Source organism: Amphiura filiformis, chromosome 12 (genome assembly GCF_039555335.1).
Source record: "Amphiura filiformis chromosome 12, Afil_fr2py, whole genome shotgun sequence".
Classification (NCBI taxonomy): Eukaryota; Metazoa; Echinodermata; class Ophiuroidea; order Amphilepidida; family Amphiuridae; genus Amphiura; species Amphiura filiformis.
In genome coordinates this window covers 49,678,748-49,695,628 of record NC_092639.1, presented here as the reverse complement: position 1 = coordinate 49,695,628, position 16,881 = coordinate 49,678,748, and the positions used below count along the sequence as shown (strand labels likewise).

The 16,881-nt window shown below is 37.2% G+C and overlaps 2 protein-coding genes across 2 annotated transcripts in view; both read left to right on the top strand.

Annotated features, from left to right (window-relative positions):
• Positions 1 to 1,585: 1,585 nt before the first annotated feature.
• LOC140166343 (uncharacterized) lies at positions 1,586 to 9,833 on the top strand. The gene is made up of 5 exons (XM_072189783.1): positions 1,586 to 1,961; positions 4,674 to 4,778; positions 6,301 to 6,405; positions 7,158 to 7,430; positions 7,997 to 9,833. The coding sequence occupies exons 1-5, from the start codon at positions 1,868 to 1,870 to the stop codon at positions 8,455 to 8,457; spliced, it is 1,038 nt and encodes a 345-aa protein (XP_072045884.1). The 5' UTR covers positions 1,586 to 1,867; the 3' UTR covers positions 8,458 to 9,833.
• A 6,271-nt stretch (positions 9,834 to 16,104) lies between these two features.
• Positions 16,105 to 16,881, top strand: part of LOC140166342 (lipoxygenase homology domain-containing protein 1-like) — a 43,724-nt gene continuing 42,947 nt past the window's right edge. The window contains exon 1 of the mRNA XM_072189782.1: positions 16,105 to 16,277. The gene's annotated coding sequence lies outside the window, so the exon portion shown is untranslated. The remainder of the gene's footprint in view (positions 16,278 to 16,881) is intronic.

Genomic DNA, 16,881 nt, shown 5'->3' with positions numbered 1-16,881 from the left:
CTTGTCATGGAAAAAGACACCACCAAGTTGTTATGGTTTCAGGCAAAGTGTGTCCAGAGTTGAGAGAACAGAGCTTATTTACACTGCAGAAGAGATCTTTGTTATCACTCTCCAAAATTTCAGTCTGGTAATGGCGACATTTGGATTGTTCAATAAGTTCTTTATATATCTTGCATTGTTCCTCGTAACAATGAGGAGATTGGACTTGACCATGGCGTTCCAGACGTCGCTTATTACCCGTTTTGCTTCACGAACTTCAATTTGGTCTCAGTGTAACGTTTTTGGTCTTTTCAGAACAGCAGGGACAGCGCCAGGGGGTTCGAACGAGGGAAGGGCAAAGCAATGATGGAGCACCATGGGGCCCATACCACCTGGCGGGGAGGGGGGGTCAAGGGACAGAGCCCCAATATGGGGTCATGTTTGTTAGGATTAGGATTTTTATTACTGTACAAATGAATACAGATCGTATTTTTCTTCAGCTTTGTTTTTGTTATAACAAAATATAAACAAATATGTAAAATGCAAATTAATTGTATCAATAAAAACATATTTACGAAAGAAGTTGCTATTTGTATGTACAAATATAAACATTGTATTTTGGTGTAGATTATTCATTCAGTATAATTCAAAAAATCATGTTTTAAATCAATTACTTTTGTTCAGCTCATTGATATAACACTGTGAGATATACCAACAGTTCACGAAAGTACATGTAAGAACCAAAACAATGATATTCCGATTTAGCATGGATTTAGCCGCTTATAGCTGTGAACCTGGTATAATAATTGTCAATATGATCCAGTCTTACGCCATATCGCAATATTTCACGATTGCCAAATGCACTGATTTGATATCATAGTTAAAACATAATTGATACTAGGGGATGTGCAATAATTGCAGGGGGGCAAGAAATTTCTGGCCAGCCGAGATGGCTCAAAGAGGGTTCAAACCAACCAATTTTATATCAAAATTGGCTGAAGCTGAGGCGTTTGCTAGAAGTAGCATTAAAAGCGTAGATAAAATCGGAATAATATCAGAAGCAGATTTGATAGCTCGACAATATATCAGGTGCTAGCACACGTAAATAAAAGGTGCAAAATTCAAAACTGTCTTGCCGTGAGCAATCAGCTAATCACTATAAACTTGAACTTTGTGCATTCTTTCTGTGACACAACATTTGTGTAGGCTTTTGTGGTTACAGTTATTTATTCCCTTTACTAGTGTTAAAGGTTTAAGCAATCACTATTTTATTTCGGTTGAAGAACTCAGTAATTGGCCTGTGGCCCATAGATTTCACGGTTCACATGGAATAAACTTTTACATGGAGTAAAATACTGTGTGAGGTTCACATGGAGTAATACTGTGCGAGGTTTCAGTATAATTATTCAGTCGCTGTTACCAATGCGTAGGCCTACTTGTGGATCCGATGCTGTTTCAGTCCACCAAAAATCGCCCCCCCCCCTTCTCGGCTGCCAAAAATGTCTTGCTCCCCCACCCCTTCGATTGGCCAAAATGCCCCCCAGTGCTCATAATTATTGCACAGCCGGGCAGCCCCTATATCAATATTCCTATGTTTATCGTGTGATATCAGATCAGTGCATTTGGCAATCGTGAAATATTGCGATATGGCGTAAATATTGGCAACACTGGATCACATTGACAATTATTATACCAGGTTCACAGCTATAAGCGGCTATACCGGAATATATTGTTTTGGTTCTCTTGATGTACTTCCGTGAACTGTTGGTATATCTCATAGTGTTATATCAGTGAGCAGTCTCTTTATAATGTAGCTTACATTATATTCATCTGCTGAACTTAATTTTCGTAAGCCTACTATTTTGAATCAACTAGCACCATCATCATCATGATGAGCGATCTTCAATTCTTGCAATCAACTGTAAGGGGTATTCTCCTTCCCAATCTTACTAATGAGGTTGTGACACAGTCTACTACGCAGGGTAAGTAACCATGGTATTATTTTATCGTTATTACATTTTTAATAATGTCAAATGAAATGGATTTAGCTGCGCGCTTTCTGTACCCGCTTTCAGACTAAACCAATTATTAGTCTTGGGTTTATAAATGCTGAATGTCAACCAACATACATCATGGCCATGGTGGGGTGATCTAGCATATAATAACTTCCTCGTCGGAATGTTGCGATATAGGTCTAGAGTAGGAATGGGAAAGAGCTTCTACCATGCATCAATATTCTGATGATTGTTGAATTAACCCACCCCCACCCCAACCCCTCACACCCCACCCCCACCCGGCCCTCCCCACACGCCTCTTGAAATATAGACCTAACATATAAATTCAGTACGCAGCTAGACTGCAGATTGTGCCAACATTTAATATTAATCTGTAAGGTAATCCAGAAACCGGAAAGACAACACTAACATACACCATGTAGACATCATGCATAGTATAAAAACAATAAGGGCCAGTTTCTCGAAGCATGGCCAGTAGCCAGGCTTCCTAAACCATCAGGCTTAAGCCCAATTAGTCCAATATACAACTTGTGCTTACAATTTCACACCATATATACATCACCTAAGACGATAAATCAAGAACAGGGATCCACACTGGTAGGGCTATAGCCTCCTGGGCTATAATGCCCTGCGAGCTTAGGAAGCCTGATCACTAAGCCAAGCTGCAGTGTTTATGAAGGTTTGCTATCTGTCAGGATAGTATTTCTTCAATGTATTCACCCATTGCACGGTTCCGCCATATGCGAGGAGAACCTCGATCTGGCAGCATGCATGAATGGGAATTGAACCAGTGATATAACATTGCGTAAAGTTACGTAATACTTCCTTTCATGTCTATTACCAGTTCGAGGCTCTCCCCGCATATGGCGGAACCGTGCAATAGGCGAATAGGTCTGCTTTAAAAAGTGAACACTGAATGATACATGCAGGTATTGAGTCAGTACAAAAACTCGTTCTCCACAACTTAGAGGTCAACCTTTGAGGTGTGTTTGTTGAATATAGGTCACTGAACGATGCCATGTAAATTAGACTATTTTGGCGCATAATGAAAACAAAATAATCATATGCCAATTCTGGAACCAATTGACAACGAACCCGGGTACATGCAGAGCACATCACAAGATTTGTTTATAGCGTAAACATGCAAAACAGACACCCCCACAACCCGTACCACCCCACACCAAACAAACCCCCGCCAATTACCCACACACTCGCAAATATATTTTGCTTTCTCAATAGGTTTTAGATTATTTAAACTATTATGCAGAGTGTCTGAAGCAAAAATAATAGGTGAAACGTTCACGTGTTTATATAGCAATATATGAACGATTAATAACACAAAAGAAGGTCAAATATAGTTTAGTTCGACTAGGCTTGTTTATTCTTTGACAAATTATTGGATACTGTCAAATTAGGGACCGTTCACAAACACTTGTTAGGCCAGGGGGCCTGATGCAAAATGAGGGCCCTTAAAAGTTTTGACCCTCCTAAGGGGAGGGGCCTGAAAAAATGACCACAAATTTTCCGTTCACGATAAGTGTTTGTGCACGGTCACTCATACCGTAAAACCTCGTCTACAAGCATAAAAAGAGTGTTTTTGATGAAAGCTAAATTAATACGAGACAGCCGTAAATATGCCAATACGATAGATTGGTCTTACAATCATGACAATAATACTTGTTTGTATATGTGATGCGATCAAGCAAAATCAGTCGGAACTCGGAAATATTCAATTTTCAGTTTCTTATATGATAGTAAAAAGCATTTACAAAGCTAAATTTTGCAGAAAACCCCATTGAAATTGAACAACCATTTCCAAAGATGTGAGCAATAAAGAGTTTCCAAAACAAGAGGAAACAAAAACAATATTTCCTTTGTTTGGCTATATCTCAAAATCAATATTTCCGAGTTCCGACTGATTTTGCTTGATCGCATCACATATGTTTGTGTCTGTTATTAATGTGCTCAAACTTTATAATATTTTACTTTTATTTTGTTGATGGATGGCGTCTGCATTAATTTAGCTTTCGTCAAAAGCACTATTCTTTTTTTACGGTATGATGTATAATAATTGTTTGTATGCCAAAATCAAGATGTGACGAAGTGGACAGACATTGAGACATCATAATACTTGTGCACTTTTCAGTGACACCCTGTATAAGGGTGCGAATTCTAAACATATAATAATATCGCTGCGAATTTTGATTTATTCTGCGTTGGTGTGGATTAACATTAATTGAAGTGCAACCAATGTCAATATTTAAGTAATTGTATAATAACTAACATAATACTAATGGTCATTGGACACAATCTGATAAGGATTTCTTGTTTTGTTATCAATTTGACATGTCCATATTGAACCCAAATTATTTGCTTGTTAATAATAAAAGCTAATAAATGTCGGTATAGTCTACCAATGACTATTTCTAACTTTGACTCTCGCATGTAAAGAAATTGTGGAAGCATGCATGCATGCGACTTTGAAATGCATCACAATAGTTTTTTTATACACAAATTTAAACAAATCATGAAAACAGAAAACTTCAAAATACATAAAACCATAATTTTTACTTAAATACTACTCTTTAGGCCCTATATACCAAATGTTTTGCTACATTTTCCCCTCATGTTTATGTGATATTTATTTATGTACATGTATACCTATTTCACTCTTCATAGCAATATCTCCCAGCACCAGTAGTCCTGCAAGTACAATGATGGGGACAATGTCTTTGACCAAGGAACAGACAGCTTTGATTGCAATCGGTGCCATTGGTGTTATAGGTAAATATAAAAACCGTTTGACATTATTCATTAAAGTCTAGAAATGCCAGAATCTGTTGGACGTTTTGTTATACGTCGTGCATATGAAGAGTTTGTTTCCAAAAGGCGCTAAATCCAATAGCTGCCTTGTGTCACATTTTTTCTGGTATATTTTAACATTTTAAAGTTTAAATGACATTTAAACTTTGGAATGGATATGTTTGTAACTCTAACTTATTTTCTAATTATTTTCAACATCATTTTCTTTATCACTTTATTCTTTTCCATCGGTTTTGCACATACTGTACTAACTCACAATAAGAATGATTTTTATAAAATGGTATCCCCAACATTTATGTCTGAAAATATGCACATTAGATCCGCATTTTGTTCAAGTCACTCTTCCGGTGTATTTTGGTTGATACCAAAGGTTTGCATTCAATAAGTACAGTATCGGCATACCACAACTTAACTACGGCATGCGTTATAAGACCTTTTAACTCGCAAAACTAAGGATGAGTGAAAAACGAATCATTTTACAACTATTGTTACATCTACTTAATTACCTACATGAAATTGATTAATGTACACACCATACTAAGACAGCAAACAAAAATACGTTGCCGATTTTTTCTTGCCAAGATTTAACGAGAGCTCCTTCAAAGTGTTTTTTTCTTGCTTTGTTTATTTTGTGTTATTATTTGTTTGTTGTATGTTTTTTGTTTTGTTTTTCTGGGTTTTTTCTTTTTTTTTTTTTTTTTTCTGTTGTTGTTTTTTGCTCTTGTTGATGTTAATGTTATGACGTAATTACGTCTCCTTCGTCTTGTTTTCCAAATTTATATGGTTGATATTTGGGATTATTGGCTGAGTCAATCTATTTTTTGCTTTCTTGGTCATGTCATTTTACGCTATAGGCCTATACTGGGCTATCTCTTAATCTTATGTATATATTGTCGCATATACTCGTATCATGCAACATATTTCATTAGTATTGGTGTACCGGTTGTCATGGTTGTTTAGCTTTTAGTATATTAGCTAGTCTGATGACACATGTACATTTTAAATTTTCAATATCGTTACTCGAATTGAATAAAAGATTGCCCTAATGTTGTTGGTTTTTACTTCGCATATTACACACTGTGGTATGCTGTTTCTGGTTTGACTGGATCTTCGGAAGTTGAGGCCAGAAAACTGTGCCAATAACTTGACAAAGACGGAAGTGAATTAGACAAATATGTACACGAGAATTTCACATATGCTTTTAAATTTAAATCAAATTCGATTTTATACCATTAAATCAGGGGCGTCTAGCCAGCCTTTTCCCTTGCAAGCTTGTGGAGTAAAGCCAAATTGTCGTCCCCATTTGTCAATTATTTTGTGTGTGTGGGGGGGGGGGCAAAGTCAAACTTTCGTCCACATTTGTCATTTTTTTGTCTCATTTTTAGTCATTTTAATGACATTTTACTCTTTGCCGTCCCCATTTTATCACTACGCCATTGCATTAATTTCTCTGTTTTTTTATTTTTTATTTTGTCATGCATAGGCATTCCGTTTATGTGTGGTACGTGTTTAGATGAATACTTAAGGAGAAACCGGTATTTCAGATGTCTGAGATGGCTTCAAAGATTAAAGATACTCGAATATAAAAGTAAGTGAAGAAACCCATCTTAGCCTTAAGTTCCATTCAGTGATCCCAGCGAAAGTTGTTTATAAACTGCTTAAAATTGAAGGATAAAGGCCAATTAAAAAAAAATAACATGTATATCGTCCGTACTTTTTCAAAAATCGGTGAGGGAGGTCCTTATTATTTGTTATTGTGTTATTTTTTTACCATTCATTTCTGTGTAAAATTGCAATTGCAAAGTGTTTGTCAACACATCATACAAATTGGGGAGGCCCCTAATATTTTTGTCATTTCCCCAAAGCCCTACCCCTAGCTTGAAGAAAGTGTTTGCAATGTGTTTATAAATGATAACTAAGAACTTCTAAACATGCCATTTCATCACAACAATTTTAGAAACAAAGTAAGGAAGCAAATAGGAAAAATAACAAAAATATTTGAAAATCTCCAAAAATCGGTGAGGGCGGGGACGATATACATTTTTTATTTATTTTACTTGGCCTAAGACATTCAAATTATCATTTGGTATTTTTGAAATGAAACATTTGGCAAAAAAGAAATGAAAACAACAGTATTGGTGAAGTTGAAGCCCCCATTCAAACACATGTAGGCCCTAGCTAATGTATATACTGCCAGTATATAAATGACAGATTCGTTTAAATGCCTTATTTTGTCTTTAAAGGCAATTTCAGTGATCCCAGCGCGCGAAAGTGCAAAAAATTAACTTTTCAACTATATACTAATTGTAAATTATTTCTCTTTTGTTTTCATACTTATAGGAGAGTCGATAAAAGTACCGAATTCGAAGTTATGCAATCCGTCAAATAGCCACACAAACAGCGTCGTAACCCTCACACCTAATCTCGACAATTTCCCAGACCCTCCTTCAGTAAAAGTCTCTTATTTGATTAAAAATCACCACAATCTGGGTCCTTATGATGCTTCATCGTCACATGCGTTACTGGTTCATACGCACGAGTCAACGCGTGTGAAAGCTTACGCAATGGATCCATATGGATATATTGCAGAATGTTATTTTGATATATTTGGAGGTAAGTGATGGAAATATATGGCATTCTTGTTTTGATTGTGTGTACGTTAATTTTGATGCTTTGTCTTGTGTATACGTAAGCTTCAAAATAACGCCCTTAAACAGCTCTTTTCAGCGCCACCAATTTTGTTGGCAAGAAGTGGCGATACTTGTACAAGGTGATTCAAAAAGAAGTGAACTAGTGTTTGAGAAGCTGTAACTATACATCTATAAGAAATCCACTATAATGTGCCTTACCAATCAATACAGTAGATACTTGGAAAGTGATACCGTGTACAGCTACAAAATTGAGTGGTATTATTCAAATGAGTACATTGTATAACTTGAGTTCTCTTTGAGCAATGACAACAATTCTTTTATTTTATTTAGACGTTTAGAATCTGCTCTCCAATGATATTTTCATTTGCAGCGGATTTCTTATAGATTTGTAGTTACAGCCCTTCAAATATGTATTCACTTCTTTATGAATCAACCTGTCTTTTTTTAGAACCATTGTTTCTCTAGAAGATAAGGATCAATTTATTCAAAAAGACAATGTGTATTATTTTCGTTTGTATTTACTTACAGATCCACTAATTGAACCAATCACAAACCACACACGCACATCCACCAGCACAGCAACAGTTCGACAGGTGGAATGCAAGAATTTTCCTACCGGTAGTCAAGTGTACGTCGCCTACTATGATGGGGAAGAATGTCTTGGGAAATTCCCACTTGGGGAAGAGCACAAGTTAACAAAACTGAAAGAAACAACGTGGGAGATAATAGTCCGAGCAACCGATGGATTCGGACACAAAGCGGAAACAAGATTCATTGCTGATCAACATTCGCCGATGTGTATTAGCGTTTTTTATAGACGTTTTTCTCGGCCGACTTACAAGTCAGTAGCCGTGAAAGAATTACAGATAGATAACTCTGTTAACAACAATAGTACAAAACCGACTACGTTGTGTGATGATGACAAACCTAAAGATCGTCTCAAACATGAAACATCTTCTGGCAGTACTTCTTACAGCAAAATATTGTGAAAAATTGACAGCTGACATTTAATTGAATCATTATGGGCTTATCATGCTATAATGATATAGACCCTAAGATAAAGTGATATACAGACTCAGTGCGAGACACTGGGAGTAAATGTTGAAATATCCTCATATTGCTCGTTGTTTGGACAAACAAAACTTTAAATATACATGAAATACGAATAACTATGATTTGTACCACCAAATTGTTAGACAATTTAACATTATTTTACTCAACAAAAAGTGAATACATACATATCCTGATATCACTGGTCTTCAAAATTGTACTCTGTGACCGTTCTTGGCTATATATTTTTACGCTTGTGGACAGGGTTTTTGATATTTTTCTATTTTGTTAACATGAAAAAGTGACCCCTCTGTTAATTTTTCTTTCTGAGTTTACAACAGGAAACATACCTTTTAACTTTAAATATTATATTGTGTCACTAAGGATTACCATCTTTACCATGAATTTTTACTTGTTTTAATGAGTGAATCTCCCAAACGGAGGTGCTGATATTTATGAATGATTTTCATATATGCTGTAAAATATATGCACACTATACCGAACAAGCAGAATTTCAAAGTTTTTAGAGGGTCATATTTTAAATATGATGAGTTCAAAACGCAAACATGAAAGAATTTTGTTAGCTGCGCGTCATTATATACCTCATCACTTATGTCATCATAATTCGAAACCTTCCAGTTCTGAATGTTACAGTGAGGTAATAAGCTGCAGCTAACTACCGAACTTCTCTATAAAATCACCATCATATCATTACCAAATTATTAATCACAATAAAACGTTTACTGAGGAAGACGCCCTCAATATTTTTAAAAATTCTGGTTTTTTTTACATAATTATAATGTACTTTATATTAAACTAACATACCTTGCAAACATCAAGACTCTAGGTGCTGTAGTTTAGTCACAATCCGAGATTTTGAATAACGATGGAAATATTGTCGAACGCGTACTCGATGTCCATAACACAGTATGTACATATGTATGGTGACACACCTAAAGGATCGTGTCATATATTTAGCACAACCGAATGGAGTGACACGCATCGACGACATCTGCGCTGGTAGTAAATTCCCATTGCCATTGCTTTACCTCAGTTGTTCAGCTTTAAAGGGGATATATCTGACAGTAAAAGCTAACATTTTATGGAAAAGAAATACTAATCTATTTTTGATGGAAATGTTATAACATGGCTTTAATCGCGCTCCGCGCGCACTTTGTTTCAGAAAGGGCAGGGGTGCGGGACACGTTCTGTGTCCTTGCACCCGGGTGCCACAATTTCTAGCTATGTGTTTTGTCCAATAAACCTTTAATTTGAAACATAATTATTTTCTTTGTCTACTGTTCTACACGTTTCAATGTGTAGTTTATGATTGGGTTGTCGCGTGTTAGACCTAAAACCTCAATTTCTACATGTAACCTCTTTATGGAATAGCATTTACTTAGGCCTATACCTGAATCCATATTTCTATATTATTGAACAATTGGTAGGCCTTACTCTAAAATGCCTCAACAAATTCGAGTGGTACACAGACAGTTTTTACATGAATTTAGAGAGGACAACTGCTACCATATTAATAATAATAGCTCCTGTCGTCTGCTAGACTTCTTTTTATATTCATAAATTTATAAGTGTGGACTGTGAATTGACCATTTGTGAATGAAATATATTGCCAGCAACTCACTTACATGGTAGGTATAGACGAATCCAAGTAGCCAAGTCATGGTCAGGATTTGGTCGGACATCTTTGGGTAGCAGCTAGCACCAACCTGGTGTTTTGAGCGTCCAATTGTGCAAATAAAAGCCGCCTAACACCTAGAGAAGATGCAAGGACGAGGAGGGTTAATAGAATAATAGCTAATCATATATATAATGGAGATAACCCCGTCGCATCTATTCATATACATAGTCCTTTTGTTCGCAAGTACATCAATGTATAGATACCGCGTATAGTTAATCCGATTATTATGTCACTTCACGAATAGACCATGCTGTGTGTTTTGTCGAAGGGAACTGTATTGTGTTATTCTTTTGTCTACCTGTGTTTTCGCGGAAGGTGTAAAACGGGTGATGGAATGCAGTTTAAAATTTCCGCCAAGGCCGAATCATTTCACATTTTGAGTGCATTGTAGCCGACGGCTACCCAACTAAAGGCTGCTAGTCAGGTGTAGGAATGCGTGTATTTGGATTCGTCTATAGAAGAATCCAAGTAGCCAAGTCATGGTCAGGATTTGGTCGGACATCTTTGGGTAGCCGCTAGCACCAACCTGGTGCTTTGAGCGTCCAATTGTGCAAATAAAAGCCGCCTAACACCTAGAGAAGGTGCAAGGACGAGGAGGGTTAATAGAATAATAGCTAATAATATATATAATGGAGATAATTCCGCAGGTAATCCCGCGTCGCATCTATTCATACTCCTTTTGTTCGCAAGTACATCAATGCATAGATACCGCGTGTAGTTAATCCGATTATTATGTCACTTCAACAGCGAATAGACCATGCTGTGTGTTTTGTCGAAGGGAACTGTATTGTGTTATTCTTTTGTCTGCCTGTGTTTTCGCGGAAGGTGTAAAACGGGTGATGGAATGCATATTAAAATTTCCGACAAGGCCGAATCATTTCACATTTTGAGTGCATTGTAGCCGACGGCTACCCAACTAAAGGCTGCTAGTCAGGTGTAGGAATGCGTGTATTTGGATTCGTCTATATGATCGCAGCGTTGGGATGCTTACCTCTCTGCTATCTACTGAAGATAGCGATATTCACAGATGGCAGAGGGCTCTCGTCACTGTCGTCTGCTATTGAAGATATAGCGATGGAGAGGGCTCTCGTCACTGTCGTCTGCTACCTATTGAAGATATTATATTCAGAGATGGAGAGGGCTCTCGTCACTGCCGTCTGCTACCTACTAAAGATATAGCGATATTCACAGATGGAGAGGGCTCTCGACTGTCGTCTGATACCTACTGAAGATAGCGATATGCACAGATATAGATGGAGAGGACTCTCGTCACTGTCCTCTGCTACCTGAAGATAGCGCTATTCACAGATGAAGCATACTGCAGTTACTGTCCGTTTTCCTATACACAATACACAGTGCTCTTACCATAGACGCGTAACCTCTACAAATAGCGTATGTTAGAAGTATGGGTAATTGCCTAGTTAACGTCGCTGTGTGAAAAATAACCGGCCAATATTAAAAGTACTCTTCTAAAATTCTAGAAAATATAGTTTTGTAACATGTCCTAAATTTTTAGCTAATTTAGATGTTTGGAAATATTCGTACTTTGGTGTTTTAGTGTATGTTATAGGTAATAGTAGGCCCTACATTGCCTTAACGTCGCTGTTTGAAAAATAACCGGCCAATATTAAAAGCACTCTTCTGAAATTCTAGAAAATATAGTTTTGTAACATGTCCTAAATTTTTAGCTAATTTAGGTGTTTGGAAATAGTCGTACTTTTGTGTTTTAGGAAGGATATGCAAACGACAGATAACACCAACAAATATGAAGAAATTATTTCCAAACCGTGTTAAGTCTGCAAACCACCATGCTTCTCATTTTCAAGAACGCTGGTTAATAATAAGCAGAGTATTGTCTCATTTCGTAAACAAAAGCCCACACACAATTGTTCTCTAGCGTTCGCTTTATAATCGTTCACCCAACTGAAACTATAATACCAGCTCATTGCTCCATTGCACAGTAAAGCAGAAACATAATGTTGTGTGGATTTAACCAGAGAAGATATGATTTAATCAGTTGAGCTGTTTTCAATGAGTGTTATCTTGGTTTAATAGCTTTTAATGGGGTTTAAGTCCTGCAAAGGTCGTGGTGAATTCTACTGTAGACATGACTGCATCATGGAAGACTCTCGTCTCGTGACTGTCGTCTGCTACCTACTGAAGACAGCGATATGCACAGATGGAGAGGACTCTCGTCACTGTCTTCTGCTACCTGACTGAAAATAGCGGATTTCCAGAGTTTTCAAATCTTACAATATCGCTACCGCCATGAAACCACTTTGCACCTTGCGCAATCTTCTAGTCCACCCTAAGGATAAGCGGGAGCCCCATAACTCAACAGACGTCATCTATTCTATTCCATGCAGAAACTGTGATTTGTCATATATCGGGGGAGACGGTCAGGAAGTTCGGAAAGCGTTTGGATGAACATAAAGCTGAGGCAGAGAAAATCGGTGACAATATAAAAACTAGAGCCACCAGAAAGGCATCCCAGTCTGTTGTCTACAAATCTGCCATTACAGATCATGTGGTAGAAAACAACCATGTCATCGACCGGGAGGAGGCTAGGATCGAGAGAGTAACAGATACAAAAGATGGATCAAGGAAGCAATCAATCACCATTAGGAAGCAGGGCAACACCATGAACAGAGACGAGGGGCAATACAACACGTATCATCAACTGGCAACTCCATTGCTAAGCAGCAGAAAACATCAGCTGTACACAGATCGTCAGTGCAACAATAGCATCGAAAAAGTAACCTGTAGTCAGTTACGAAACGTCTGCATGTAAGTGAAATTTATTGGACTAGTTGTATGAATTTACAAATAATAATCTACTATGAACAGTCCTGATGAATATCTTCAAGAATGAAGATAGCGCTATTCACAGATGAAGTGGGCTGGGGCTCTCGTCTCGTCACTGTCGCCGGGCACTGTCGTGTGCTACCTACTGAATATGATTCACAGGTGGAGAGGGCTCTCGTCACTGTCATCTGCTACCTACTGAAGATATTCGCAGACGGAGAGGGCTCTCGTCACTGTCGTCTGCTACCTACTGAAGATAGCGATATTCACAGATGGAGAAGGCTCTCGTGACTCTGCTATACCTGCTGAAGATAGCGATCACGATGGGGCTGGCCCGCCAGGCCTCAATTAACCACACGCTATTTGCACCTGACCTCTCTAAATTACTAAGATAAACAATTCTCCCTTTTCTCAATATTCTCTTTTTTTCCCCTTCACCATTTTCTACCTTTCTCTTTTGGGGGGGGTGAGGGAGGTGCAGGCCCGCCAGGCCCCCACCACTCCCTATCCGCTCCTGACCCATAGGCATAGGTCCATACTCTCTAAATTAGGCTAAGATTAAAAAGTTAATCTATTCGATTTCGAGGAGGGACAAATGTAAGCTTAGATTAATAATTATTCTTAATCTAATAGATTAACATTGAATTGAAATAGATTACCATTTTTCAAATCTAATGAATTATTATATTGAAATTCAAATCCATTCGACTGAGTTTTTAATCTTAATTTACGTAAGTCTTGAGGTAGTGTCTATTTTAATCCAAGAGATCATTCCTAAAATTAAACATTTGTTTTACGTCACCACCTTTTTGGAAAAGTGAAGTTGACAAAATACGGCAATTTTTACGTAAAATTGACTAAATAAAAATAATAAATGTTGGTATTTATACAGCGCCTTTCACATGTGAACATGTACCAAAGCGCTTGACATTAATTTATTCCGCCGTCGTTAGAATATGTCAGCTGCCATACAATGCCCAAGGCATGCTCATACCTTTGGGCGGCGCTCATTCAATGGACAGTATTCATAACAGCTCCCCATTTCACACCTGGGTGGAGACACAGATATTGGATCCAATATCTGTGGTGGAGAGGAGTAATAGAGATAAAGGGCCTTACTCAAGGGCACAACACGATGGCGTCGCCGGGGCTCGAACCCGCAACCTTCCGATTATGAGTCGTAGCCCGTTCCGCTCGGCCACCGTGCTCCCTGACTAACAGTCATCTGCCAGGAAATTAAACGAAGCTAAACGATGAGGCCCCTTTTATTTATTCAAGATTATGAGGGGTTAGACCATCGAGTTACTAATAGCTCGATGGTTAGACCCCTTAGAGTTCCACAAAAAGTAACACTTGCAAGTGATTCATGCTGACTATTTTAAAAATAAGCTTATTTTTACTACAGTATCAAACTTAAAATTTGATTACATGATATTTTTCAGAAAGTGAGGAGGGAGGTAGAAGTGAAACGATTTTTTTAAATTTGGCCTTATGGCTTTGAATTTTAATCTATAAGATTAAAAAATGGTAGTAACCTAATTTAGATTTGTTCAATTTAAATCCATCGGATTAAGAATTTTTAATCTAGGCCTATAGCTTGGCAATTTCCTGTGGGATTTTCTAAATTTTCAAAACCAAAGCAGCCCTGTGACACTACACCACTGACACTAATTGATTTTGACCCAACTTCACAAAAAATAGTTAAAATTTGGTTGATAATTATGACTTTTTGATGCTTCTTTACATTTTTTTTACACATTTCTCTAAATTAAAAAAATACTGCAGAATGTTTTGTTATGTTGTTCAAATATTAAACTTTTAAAGCTTGATTATTCCTCTATGGAACAGTTTTAAATAAAATACTCATTACTCACTCATCAGAGTATTACGATTTTGGGGACACCCTGTATACGAGAAAACACGTAAAATGTTAATGTTGAATATAACGATATAAATATTATTATTAGGCATTATTATTATTATTATTATTATTATTATTATTATTATTATTATTAGTAGTTAGTAGTAGTAGTAGTAGTAGTAGTAGTAGTAGTAGTAGTAGTAGTAGTAGTAGTAGTAGTAGTAGTAGTAGTAGTAGTAGTAGTAGTAGTAGTAGTAGTAGTAGTAGTAGTAGTAGTAGTAGTAGTAGTAGTAGTAGTAGTAGTAGTAGTAGTAGTAGTAGTAGTAGTAGTAGTAGTAGTAGTAGTAGTAGTAGTAGTAGTAGTAGTAGTAGTAGTAGTAGTAGTAGTAGTAGTAGTAGTAGTCCAGTGATTGGTGGTGGTGGTGGTGGTGGTGGTGGTGGTGGTGGTGGTGGTGGTGGTGGTGGTGGTGGTGGTGGTGGTAGTCCAGTAGTAGTGGTCCAGTGGTGGTAGTAGTAGTGGTAGTAGTAGTAGTGGTGGTGGTGGTAGTAGTAGTCCCAGTAGTCCAGTGGTGCCAGTAGCCCAGTAGTAGTGCCTGTGCCAGTAGTAGTAGTGTCTGCCCTGGTGTGGTGCAGTGGCTGTGTGGTGTGTGGTGGTGCTGTGGTGGTGGTGGTTGGTGGTGTGCTGTTAGTGGTGGTGGTGGTGTGGTGTGGTGGTGGTGGTGGTGGTGGTGTGGTGGTAGTAGTAGTAGTAGTAGTAGTATGGTATGGTGGTGGTATTATTATTATTATTATTATTATTATTATTATTATTATTATTATTATTATTATTATTATTATTATTATTATTGCTTATTATTGTTATTATTATTATTATTATTATTTAATATTAGTGTTATTATTATTATTATTATTATTATTATCATTGTTATTATTATGTTGTTTCATTTAAATAATAAATATAGGCCTACTCATTCGATATGCATTTTGCGTCTGTATTTCATGCTAAAATTAACCCGAATCGTAGGCCTATCTACTTCCATGAATTTAATGCAAACGTGAAAAATTAGAATGTCTTTCAAAATATTTGTGGTGTAGATGTCAATAGGTGCCCTTGAAATTGAATACTTGGCCGTCTCTACCACATACCAAACAAAACTATAGACGGACCTTTGAACTTCTAGAACTCATCATTTTATTATGGTGTATGGTATAATCCATGTTGACAGTGTAAGCAATGATTAACTCAAGCGTAAATACTCCACTTTAGGTAGGGTCTACACGCTACACGATTTATGACTGGGCCTGAACCGTTTACCTGAAACTTCGCCAAGCACCTTTAAAAGTTAGTGCCTGGAGTTAGATACCTATCCATGTACATGTGCATGTAGATCGAGGTAAGACCCATTTAAATAGATATTTCATTCTGATTCAATTTGATATATGTCACCATTATGTTTGTGTTGCTGTATACCAACTCAACATGCTGTGTAATAGATTTTATTTTCCGGGTTTTTGGTGCTAATGAATGGGCATAATATTCAACAGGTTGTGGTGGTTGTGCATAGTGGTGGTATACAATGCTATAGTACATGCATGGTTCAAGGGTGGGTTGGGCACTCACGTACGGCATGTTTTGTATGTTTGCATGCAGTTTTGTATGCAGAGTCAACTGTTATTATGCAGGCACTGTTCGTTTGCGTATTGTCAGAATACGGTACAAAATAATCTAATAATAAAATGTCTTCCATATTTCATGTTCATGTTAAAAATTACACACTGGGTAAAAACTTTGTCCAAATTTCTAGATCATGCAAAGATCGTACGGTACCGTACGTAGGGCCTACATGTAAATGATACCATCGTAATTTGGTAGGCCTACATAGAGCATTTTTATAAAAAAAACACACCAAGGGATGGAAAAGAAACACTAATCTATTTTTATAGAAATGTTACAATACGGCTTTAATGTATATTACACAGTGTCAATCATTTTGATCA